The following is a 12,533-nucleotide window of genomic DNA, read 5'->3' as shown; positions in this document are numbered from 1 at the left end:
TCTTTCCAACATAAAGCTTTGTGCTTGTAGTAAGCCTAATAAACATTTGATATTGGTACTTCATGAATTATGTTCTGTAGTGTTTTAAAAATGACATTTTGTGCCAAAACAGTGTCGTTTATTTGGTGCGTGTTGCAATTGCTGCAATATTAGAAAGGCCCATTTTGTTTTATCTAACAGACAGTGACAAAATAGACATAATCAGATCGAGAAACCACACTAGGCTTAGGTTATTATTTGTAGCAACAGCTTTTTCAGTATTAGACAACGACATTTAGATTTTTCATGTAGCAAAACTTAGATGAACTTCGATGAGGTAATAGATTCTTTCGCAAAAAGCAAAGCATGCCATGTAAAGCTGTAGCAACATTAGAGGGAAAAAATGCTAGGACCTAAGGATTGAAGAAATGTGTACTGTCTTGCTTGTTTCTTGTCTTTACTGGTTTTATGTATTCTATTTTTAATTTTATGTCATACAAAACAGTAATTTATTAGCTAATAGGCAATAAAGAGTGCAAATTTTCTGAGTGTTCTTGTTCTCCTGGTTACAATTAACGCCACCCAGTATTAATTGCGTTTCTTAATTTTTTTATTTTATTTTTTTATTTATTTTTAAATAAAAGAAGTGGGGCAGGATGTCAAACTGGCTGAGTGGGAGCAGGAGAGGCACCACAGGACATTTTAATTTCCACTGTCCTGAATGTAGTTTGATGGCATGCATTACAAAATATACACATTTGAGTTGCACAGAGCGAAATACAGTGATGTGCAGAAGAAGAATGCTCTGTGAAGAGGCGTGGCACTGCACTTTGGCACACTTAAGACCAAATAACATGTCTTACATTTTCTTGAACGTATATGTTTTTATGTATAGGACTGTTCAGAAAGCTGTGGACTACAAAATGAACATATATTTGAAAAGTCGATTTTTGTAAATTTTTGACGTCCTATCTCAAGCACTCGAGGAAGGGTAGATTCCACACTATTGGGTAGTTTCAACTATTCGCTGCATTTCAAATGCTCGGTTTCATCTTCTAGCACATATAGCATTATGCCATAATAAAGAACCAAATGTGAGATAATACAGTACTGGTTCTCTAAGAGAATTTATATCCCGAAAACAACACTGAAAAGCTTAACATCAAGTCAAGGCCTACTTCATAGTTTTGAACACAATCTCATTTTCCTTATGCAGTATCAAAAAATCGGGCAATGATTGTAATCAGATAAACTGGCGGGTTACAGCTTGAGAAGCTCTTTCTAGTGTATTGGATTTTATTTTTGTTGTTGCCATTGGCAGTGCCAGCAATATTTGTTTGTTCATATTACAGGAGAATTTCATGTGTACCTAATACAATAGCCATTGCTCTTTCACTTGCAGGATGGTTTGGAAGGTCTTCTGCAGAGTTTAGTGCAGTTGCTGGCATCAGCAGATGTGAATGTTGTGACATGTGCTGCTGGTATTCTCTCAAACCTCACTTGCAACAACCAGCGGAACAAAGTTACAGTATGTCAGGTTGGCGGAGTAGATGCCCTCGTAAATACCATTCGAAATGCTGGTGACCGTGAAGAAATAACTGAACCTGCGGTATGTGCACTTCGCCACTTGACATCTCGTCATATTGAAGCAGAAATGGCACAGAATGCAGTTCGTGCTAACTATGGAATGCAAGTCATTGTAAAGTTACTGCAGGCACCATCTCGTTGGCCTCTTGTTAAGGCAGTCATTGGACTGATACGAAACTTGGCTCTGTGCCCTGCCAATCATGCTCCACTGCGTGAACATGGTGCAATTCATCATCTTGTGCGACTTCTTATGAGAGCATTCCAGGATACGCAGAGAGTAAGTACTCAAAGTCATTTATTTCTCACACATTCTCTGAACTGTACTTACTTAGTATAATGTTCCATATGAAGTCTAAGTCATGAAAATTTGTTTAACTCTGTTAGTTTTGTAGATCCTATTTCATATTTATTTATTTATATTTTCTTCCCAATGTCACCTTCCTTTCATGTGACTTACCTTCCTTTCATGTGACTTTATTCTTTCTGCCTTTGATTCGATTCTGTTTGATCCAAATTTCATTTTATTCCACAGAAATTATAATCAAAAGAGCTGGTTAGAATTTGGACATCACTGTAATATGAGCCCTGTGCCTTAACCATTATGCCACCACACTATTTATCAATTAGTGCTTTTGGGGCCTCACGTGTGTGTGTGTGTGTGTGTGTGTGTGTGTGTGTGTGTGTGTGTGTGTGTGTGTTCGTGTTCGTGTTCGTGTTCGTTCTTCCTATCCTTTGCAGTACAAATATGATAGATTCCGCAACCTTGATTCTATAGAAGATAGATCATTGCTTCTTGAATTCAGGAGAATGTCCATTTTTTCGTAAAATGGTTCTGTATGTAAACTTCAGATCTTCTCTAACTTTTCAACATTTCTGTTGCAGTGGACTTACCTCCTGGAGCACTGTATCCAGTTACCTGGTTTTCATAAAGTTTCTAGTCCATCTTTCCATGTTTTTTTGTATACTGCATCTACGTAACATGTTGTGTGCATTGTTGTGCTTTCATGTTCTACTTATGATGGGGACAGTCTTTCCTGTACTCAGTTCTAATTTACTCTAGGAGTGATGCTTCAGCAAGTGCATGTGGAGATGCAGAACAGAGTTAATGCTTCAGCAAGTGCATGTGGAGATGCAGAACAGAGTTAATGGAACACCCACACACAATCTTACCCTTCACTCAGCTTGTTCGAACTTGCAGATTACTAATTGTACAAAATTGGAATTAGAGTAATTGTGTTTCAGAAGAGATGTACTGTATTTCATTTAATTTTGTTTAAAAATATCGATGTTTTAGATGATATGTGGAAGGAAGACAGCAATACCATATTTTCTGATTGTTGCCAAATAGTTGATATGCGGCAAGCAAACTTTTTAGTTATTGAAATTAGATGAACATTATGCAATTGAAATCTTCACAATAACTCATATATTCACGTACTAAAAGTTGGAAATGTGTCGGAGGTGTATAACACGAGATAATTGGAGTTAAGTGTGGTGCATAATGCTCCACTCTTACGTCAGTAGTGATCACCAGTGTGGTTTCATTATGAGAAACAGATCCCTAGGTTTTAATCGATGTGTTATTACATTTTATGATCACTCTACTTATTTCAAACATAACCAAAAAAATTAAGATGTATGCATGCTAATTGAGGTACGAAAACTTGTCTGAAACAGGCTAACTGGAATTGCAAGAAAGATGAATAGTGGCACAAAATACAGTAACTCAGCATACAGTAATTATATCACAAAGTGATATCTCTTTTGTGTAATAAAGATTGAATTCCTGAGATTTTTTTAACTTCATTTGTAGGTGGTTGCTGTTAATGATCTTGTAATTAAAATATCGGGAATCTCCACTTGTTCATTATACATGCGGGAAACTTACACACTTGGCTCTTTTCACGATCACATATGCTTGAAGTGTCACTGTCACTAGTTTTTTTTATGAAATGATTATTTTCTTTGCTGAATTTTCCAAAACAGTTTCATTCTGCATACTTTTTCCATTGTGGCTTGTGAATAGTAGCCAACTTATTTATAATCTTTCAAGGTGACTTTCCTAACTGCTTTGTTGGTGAGTGCTTCATCTGCAGACAGAGTAAATTTATTATTATACCTGCCCACATAATCTTTAACTTGTGTCCATATTGTTTCTGTCGGATTGAAATGGCAGTAATAAGGTAGCAGCGTAAGTTCCACCTATTAAGATTACCACTTACGTCATAATTATGATTCTTTGGCTTGGTAGACGCCTTTTCAACAGCAGAACAGTAAGAAACATAATCAACAACAACTTGGTAAAAAGTCAATTTTCTGTTTTCTTTGTTTTAAATATCTGGGGACAGTTTGGGAGAAAACCTTGTGAGGTGTCTGTCTACAGGAGTAGTAGTCTGCCTCCTTTGCTAGATGATACAGTCATTTTTCCTTTAATTGTGCTATCCGTCCAACCCTGCTTGAGAACATGGCCAGAATGGATCGACATTTCATCAGGTCCCACCATTTCATCGAAAATTTTTCTATGGATTTGCCTTACCTATATCTTACATGCCCATCAACACTGCCACATAAATGTCCATAGCAAAAATCCTAGTTGTGCATGTAGAACTGAAGGTAACATTGTGTACCAGCATTGAAAACGACTTTTTTCCTGAAGGATAATCAATAATTAGATGTTTTCTGCACTATCTGCATAATTATTAATAAGAAAACACATACGGCATTAGCAAATTAATGTATGTTGGGAATTTTCCTAAAGTTTTCAGCTTCCTCTCTCTCTCTCTCTCTCTCTCTCTCTCTCTCTTTTTTTCAAACATGTACTTGCCAGTCTCCACAGCAGTTTCCTTGTTGTACTGAAAGCTACGACAGTTCATTTGATCACTTCATTAATTGAAAAAAGTGATCCACTATTAAGTTTTTCTTTCTCTATGTAGGCATTTAATGCACAGAATGTTCTCTCAACTGTAAGAATGCAGAGTCTCGCAACAATAACATTGAATAAAATGTTCTCAGGCTTCCAGCCACACCAGGTGATTGAAATACCACGAGTGTCAACTCACTATTGTGTAGTAGAATCACTGTTGCTGGAACAATGTTGTATATTCTAGCTGCCACATATTTTGTCACTGGTGCTCATGGCATCGCTTGATGAGGGCATACATTGACTTCACGTTTGCTGCACCCCCTGCAACCTTGCAGTCATTGGATCCCACATTGCACAAAGCTGCTGGTTGCCATCATTAAGAATGTTTTCAGTGATTTGTACTTCAATGGCTTCTTTAATTAAACAGTTCCAGAAACCATCAGTGTGAGCCACAAAGAAGGTTTCATGATGCAGTCAATGTATGCCCATACATGGCGATTCTATGAACACCAGAGATGTCACAGCCAGCAGCTAGATGAAAGGAGGACGTAAAAATAGCAGCCCATCAATAATCAGTCACTCCATTTAACATTGGTCAAAAAGAGTGCTTGTTTGACAGCTCATGGCATTTTAAGTACTTGACGCAGCTGGAAGGCTGAGAATATTTTATTCGGTTTCTCTCGACTGACCATCTGCTGCTATCCTCTATATGAAGTCAGACTTCTCCGCTTGTAACATGTGACTAACTTGCTTCTAATATTGTTCAGTATCACACAACACGTAAACTGAGTCCCACAGGCATAAGAAATGAAGGCAAACAAAATCACAGCATGTAACGAATAATCACAGAGGATAGCAAGCTGCCTGAAACTGAAGCATAGTGTAAGAGGTAAGTTTTGTAGTTGTATGAGTGAAGGTTTGGTGACTGTTGGTCATTACTACAGTCATATGTCTCATGAGATTTGCTATGCTGAATATTGTAGATTTGGGAAGTTTGGAAGTGGTGGGACTGAAGGTTTGTGAACTGAACTGCTGGTGATTGATTCAGGTACAGGTCTTGTGAATTTGGCTGAAAGCGTTCTGTGCTTCCTGTGTGAGCCTCACCCAACTACTTCCTTCATAGCTGTCAATCCTAAATTAATTTCGGCCAGGGCATAGTTTCGTGTAATTCTTGGTTTCATATTCAATAGCTGAAGTTTTTGTTGCAGCGTCAGTCTATAGCCAGCAGTGGCAGCCAGCAGCCAGGAGCTTATGCTGATGGTGTTCGCATGGAAGAAATTGTTGAAGGAACTGTTGGAGCTTTGCATATTTTGGCACGTGAATCGAACAACAGAGCTATTATCCGTGGACAGATGGTTATACCAATCTTTGTTCAGGTACTTGTTGTTTGTTTCTGTATGTAGTAATACAGATACATCATTTTTCAATCCAAGGAGAAAAGAGCAATTTAAACTATACAAAATTTGTGTGTTGCCATGTAATCAAAGTGCAACATGGCCAAAATATTTTGCCTTCATCTGGGGATTAATATTGAATTAAGTACTGGAGATCGTGCTTGTCATGAAATGCAGATGTTTTTAACATTCCAGGATAAGTTCTGCATTGGTAATTCACATAAAGCAGTATAATGTTTCATGATGACTGCATCAACTTGTTAGAGCACAAACCATTATGTCAGTATCTGGCAGGGCTGCACTAAGCTGCTAAGAGCAGTCACATGGTAAGTATAAAGCTGATTGATACAAACGAAATAATGGTTAATGCAGCATAGCTTTTGTCGATTGATTTTGCTACCTAATACATACACGCCACCTACCAGATACAACTACCATAGTATTCATTCCAAATTCAGAGATTCATCTTTTTTGCATAATATCCCTGGGCTTAGATTTGTACATCACAATTATGCAGACAGTGATTTTCTGTCATTCATTCCCAAGTGTGAATCAAAAGTATGTGTGTAGACTGTCCAGGCTACCTTTTTTCCTTCAGTGTCGTTTACATTTGTAACTGGTGAAGCATAAGGGATAGATGTAATAGAAAGCATACATATTTTGTTTTGGTCAAATGCAGTCTTTCATATTGCCGAGTCATATATAGTACATGTATTCCTTCTGATTGTCTCTTGAAGTAAATATGCTGACCACTTCATCAGTGCCTTCACAGCAGAAATTTGATGTCTTGTTTCAGATGGAAGCTACATACCATCGTTGAAGAAACAATACCGCATAACTGACAAATTGCCGATTTTTCGCTTTTCAGTCAGATGATGTCATTGACCGTACGCACATCTCCTCTTAACACCATAATGATGAATTTTTAATTATTTACCATGAAAAAATTAATTAAAACAATACCGTGTACGTGTCACAGCAAATAAATAGATGGCAATACCGCAGAACTGTAGAGAATTAAATACCGCCTATCTACAATCTATGGATACTGTAAACAATACCGTGTAAATATAAAAGTGCGTGCAGCCACAGCACATTGTTACTGCCTTATTACGTGTTTAACAGTGCTTGGAAGTGGTTCCATGGTTGTAGCTTCATTCGTGATAATGGACAGCGATATAGATGATCTTTTTACTGAAGAAGAAATTGTTTTTCAGCTGAAATCAGCTTATGAAAGCGGGGAATCGTTCCTGAGAGTGACTGATAGCAGTAAGAAAATTGTTTTATGATTCACCTTTGAATGTTGCTGGCACCGCAAGTGTCTTACTGTGATATAAATCAGAACGCCCCCACTTCACTTGTTCTATGCTTTATTCATTCCTGCCAAAGATTTCTAGACTGTCCACTTTCTTGTAGGATCTCCCTTAAATGCACAACAAACAACAGGTGAGAAAAGTCGTAATGCTGAAGTTACATGTACCAAAGAAGAATTAATTTCGTATATGGGGTTCTCGGTTCCTGCAACATCTAATGACGCAGGTAAATTTTCTTGGGATTATTGTTAATAGTATTACTGATGCCGTCATTCTCATAAATAAATGAATTTGAGCTTCATCTTTGTCTGCTTAAATTAATATATAAATATTTTTCCATCTAGAAACTTCAGTGGCTGTATCCAATAATGCTCAAAATGAAACCACAGTCACTGTTTCCACTAGAGACGACAGTACTTCACCCTCATTGCTATGCGATGGTGCTTATTGTTTGCCAAACACTCTGGATAAATTTTTGGAAGATCACGGGAGCAATAATGATGCTGACAGTGAAGGCCAAGAATTTTATGGTGACGTAAGCAGTGACAGGGCAAGGAAGTCTAAACCATATCTTCAGGATGTCGAATGCTGAAATGCCAATAAAATTCTGAGAATGCGTGGACAGGTGTATATTAGATACAAAAGGAGTGGAATTGGTAAAATCACTCATGATTCTCCAAGTGAGGCATGAAAATTAGGTCCAACATGTACTTCGAAGATGTACCAGAAATCCGTTCAGAAGAAGTGTCATCAGTTTTCTGCTGATCATAGGCAGGCAGTATTTAACACATTTTGGGAAACGATGACATGGGATCAGAGAAAGGTTTACATTATCAACCTTGTGGACGTAATTCCAACCAAACGTCCAGGGAAGAACACTGGCGAATCCAGGAGAAAAGGGACATTCATTTATCATTTGAAAAATGAGGTGGGGAAACATAAAGTATGCAAAAAGATGTTTCTCAGTACTCTTGGGATTAAAGAATGGACAGTCCGATATTGGCTGGGTAATTCCACACGTGGGATGAGTCCTGATACAGAATCGTCACGACCTCAAATCAGACAGACGAAGAAGAATGATGAGAGAACCTTCACGAAAGAATTCCTGGACTCTCTTCCGAAACTTCCGACACATTACTGCAGGAAATCCTCCTCGAAGTTATACCTTGAGCCTATTCTACAATCCAAACAACAGCTGTATGGACTCTATGTGGAAAAATATCGTGCGGAGAAGGTTTCACCATTGAGTTGAGCTACCTTTAACTTGATTTTAGAAGATGGTAATATTAGCTTATTTTCCCCCAAGAAATACCAGTGCAACTTGTGTTGTAGTTACAGGCTTGGTAACTTGAGTGAAGTCGTGTGGAAGCAACGCACAGAACAGAAAGAGCAGCCAAGGATGCCAAAAGATGCTGACAAGAAAGAAGCCCAGCAAAGGCTCTGCTCAGTGTACACCATGGACTTACAGGCCGTGAAAGTAGCTCCATTTCTAAGTGCAAGTGCAGTTTATTATAAAACAAAGATGGCTGTTCATAACTTTACAATGTATAATTTAGGAAGTCGTGATGCAGTATGTTACTGGTTCAATAAAACGCAAGGTGATTTGGTTGTATTATGTTTTGCCTCATGCATCGTGGACACTCTATCCAGGACGTATAAAGAAAATCCCGTTCAAGTCATTCTGTATTCTGCTGGCTGCACATATCTTTTAAGATTAGCAATTGATACTGGAGTATTGATTACACAAAAGTTTTTGGAGAAAGGCCATACTCAGATGTAAAGTGACTCAGTGCACAGTTCCATTGAGTGCAAGCTTAAAGGACGTGAAGTTACACTTCCTAACCAATACGCTATGATATCTAAAGAAGCGAGAAAAAGTCACAACCATACGAAGCCTATTACCTAGATTACTCCTTTTTCATGAACTACAAAGAGAAAAGTTTGTGGCTGTATGACCCAATTAGGCCTGGCAGAGCTGTAAAAAATGAGCCTACAGTTACCAATCTGAGGATGCTACAGTACCGCCCAAATGGTATTATTTACTACAAGTGCTCTTTCAACGAGGTGTGGCAGGAATTACCGAGGCGTCTGAGGAAAATTCTTGGAGATGTTTGCTTCCCGAAACTATACAAGGAAAGACGGAAAATCAAGAAATCCAAATGGGATCATTTACAACAACTTAAATCTGTTCTTCCTAAAGATTGTCATAGTTATTATGACAACATTCCTTATGAATGAACATTATCACGGAGGTAACTGTGTGACGAGTGTCACTGCAGTGTAATTCTCTGTTGCTGCTTTGAGTGATGATTAGGATTTTTCTTGAAGAAATGTCCAGACATTATCACAACTATGTAAACAGTATATTTATTTAAAATGTTTGTATGAAGTGTTTCAATAAAAATGATTAATGCTCCAAAACGTGTTCTTACTAGCTTTCTCAACACCAAATACCAACGGAAATGTGTCAAGTCGTGCCGGGAGACTGACAAACGCGGTATTGTTTCTTCACCAACGATATGGTAGATTTCCCAAGCCACACACATCTGTCAGTTTTATCATGTATCCCATTACTATCCTGACTTGAAATCAGTGACCTAGTTATTCCAAAGATTATTCATTATTGATTTATTCTCATGGAGCATTTGTCAGTATAAAGTTTCCATTCTGTTAATGCTACAGTGAGAAGTTGTTGTTTTTTGAGTAAATGAGCTTGTTATCAGTAACAAACTCTGTTAGCCTGTTATGAACATTTTTTTGTTAACCAATTCCTTTTTTATATTCTGGACATTTCCTCACAGAGTAAAAATAAATAAATAAACATTTTTCATTTGTTGCTATTATTGGGCCTACACTTTAATTTTATATGTACATTTTGTATCACCGTTGGCTCTCAAATTAGGCTTCAGAGTTAACTAGCTTCCACATTCCATAAAATCCAAAAACAAAATTTATTTAGCATCTCAAAAAATAGTAGCAATAACCTTTCTGGCACTTTGACAAACTTTCTAGGCTTGGCCGCATATCATTGACTGCCAGTTGTATAGGCAGTAAATGTCTTGTCACCAGTCATGATTCTCTTTAGTAGCCATTCTGCATCAGGCATAAAAAAAAGCGCAGAGAAGCTGCCATCCATCGCTTTTGACGGTTCTCAAAAAGGAGTTTTGAACAGAATGACTACGATGAAGCTCTCTGTATGTTGTTGAATTTTGGGGTGCCACTGGCCTGTGCTCATCTGAATTCAGGATGCACTAGTGTGTTCTAAAAATTAAGGGTTTGGGGAGTGGTTTTCCTTTGTATCTGGTCACTTCATGTGTGTCAGGGTAAGTCTAGGATGTTTATGTGATACAAGGGAGAGTTCATTATCTAGATTTTGGTTGAGAATGTGGAACGATGATTGTGTTTCCTTGTAGCATTCTTTTTATTTGTTTTAGATGATGTGAAAATGATAGGCTGTCTTAAAAGATGTCAAATATGTGTGTGTGTGACATAGCTGCCAGCAACTGAGGTAATCTTTGAAGCTTTATGTTGGAAGACTTGAAAACATTTGGGGGTAATATCTACTGCCTTAGATGACATTTCTGAGCCATACAGGACGACTGGAAATACGAGCTGGCGCCAGAGAAGAAGTTGACATTCCACTGTTAATCCTTCCGCCTTCATGATGGGGTACAGTCTAAATAAGAGTGTGCAAGTTTTGCTTGCAGGTTTCGTGATATGTTTGCTCCAGGTAAGACATTGGTCAGTTTCCAGGCCTAAATATGTTACCGAATCATGCCAAGGCAAATCTCTGCCGCAAATGGAGAATTGTTAGCTTGGAGTTCGATCTTGGTCATGAAATACATTGTTTGGCATTTTCTCAGTTAATTATCATTATCGAAATGTTACACTACCTGTGTAATTTTGTCCAATTGTTGCCACATTTTGTTGCTTATGAAAAGGAGGTTGTGACAACTCTTGTATATAACTGAAATGGCATAGAGAACTGTCTCACCATTGACCTGTTTACAGATGTCATTTGTGCAAATAGTGTTCAGGACGGTGCATAAGACTGAACCTTGTGGTACTGCTGTCCCAGTCAGTCATGTTTAGCTGGATGCGGTACCGTCTCTTACAAAAAACTAATGTTCGCAAGAAGTGAATTGATAATCCTGAGTATGTGCTCTGGGCATCTAGGTTGGTTGAGTTTGTAAATGAGTCCATTGTGCCAGGTATGGTAAAATGACGTTTCTGTGTCCATGAATACTGCTCCCGTTGATTCTCTGTTTGTCGTGGCTAGACAAATATGTTCTACCAAGTGCAGAGATTGTTGGATGGTGGAATGCTTAACGCAGATACCAAACAGCTCAGCCATAAGGATGTTGTGCTCTCTTGAGGATTTGGAGGAGGGCAGTGAGCATTATTAGTTCTAGGATTTTACTGAGACCTGTTAAAAGTTCAGTGAGTGGTATGTTTTTGTCGATTTTTTGAAGAGTGATGACCTTTGCAGTTTTGCACTCCAAGGGGAAATAAGATAGTTTTAAGCAAGCACTTTAAAAGTTTGTTCGGTATGTTGTAGCAGGAGGGATGGGTCTATTAGGAGTGGGACTGCAGATATGGCCAGGACCAGGGGATTGGTGGTTCCCACGATGCTGATTAGGGCACATGTTGTTGGCTCGCTAATGGACGGGAATTTTGCTTTTGGGCACTTACCTGAGCCACTCATCTGAATACCGTTCCTTGCTGTGTGTCATTGTTAACATCAGTGATAATGTGAATCCAAAATTGTTATTCTAATAGTGGATTTGCCATAACTTATGCCACTTAATGGTTGTTGTATGCACAAATGTATTTGGTGGAATGGCTCTCCGTTGCCAGGTTGTGTACCAGATCTTCTATGTTTCAAGTTTAAATCCCCTCCTGTAATTACAAGAAAACTGATATGTAATGTACCCCGAAGGATCTGCTCTTAAATAATGAAGGGGGCGTGGGGTGGTAAGTCGAAATGATGTGCCAAATATATTGCCATAACTTGACTTATACACCAGCTGCCTCAATACTTTGTGTCGCAGTAGGTCTATGGTATGTAACGTTCACTGCTTTATTTCTTCGTTGATTGTCTTCAATGTCGATGTACTGCGTTGCTACGTTGGCTGAAAAATTGTGGGTGGAAGTTCCACACTGACACATTTGCATTTCACAGTTCTTTACTTTCACTGTTCGCAACCCCCCAATAATACACAGTTATACAGCCAGTGCACTGTTGTTTAACTTTCGGTAAGTCTCATTAATAGGTTGCAAGCAAACATAAACATACTGCTACAGTAGTTTACTGTTGAAAATTTACGAACAGTAAAAACCTAACCCCACAGTTCTTGCTGCATAATACAGTACATATAGAATGGACTGACGTCGTTT

The 12,533-nt window shown here is 38.3% G+C and overlaps 1 protein-coding gene across 2 annotated transcripts in view; it reads left to right on the top strand.

Moving 5' to 3' along the window:
* LOC124623335 (armadillo segment polarity protein) overlaps window positions 1-12,533 on the top strand; it is an 81,288-nt gene that overhangs the window by 44,423 nt on the left and 24,332 nt on the right. For both annotated transcript variants that reach the window (XM_047149032.1, XM_047149041.1), the window contains exons 9-10: window positions 1,382-1,843; window positions 5,638-5,805. In XM_047149032.1, the coding sequence (XP_047004988.1) occupies window positions 1,382-1,843; window positions 5,638-5,805 (630 nt within the window). The remainder of the gene's footprint in view (window positions 1-1,381; window positions 1,844-5,637; window positions 5,806-12,533) is intronic.

The sequence above is a fragment of the Schistocerca americana genome, chromosome 1 (genome assembly GCF_021461395.2).
Source record: "Schistocerca americana isolate TAMUIC-IGC-003095 chromosome 1, iqSchAmer2.1, whole genome shotgun sequence".
Lineage (NCBI taxonomy): Eukaryota > Metazoa > Arthropoda > Insecta > Orthoptera > Acrididae > Schistocerca > Schistocerca americana.
The sequence above is the reverse complement of the archived record's forward strand: the minus strand, read 5'-3'. Positions and strand labels throughout refer to the sequence as shown.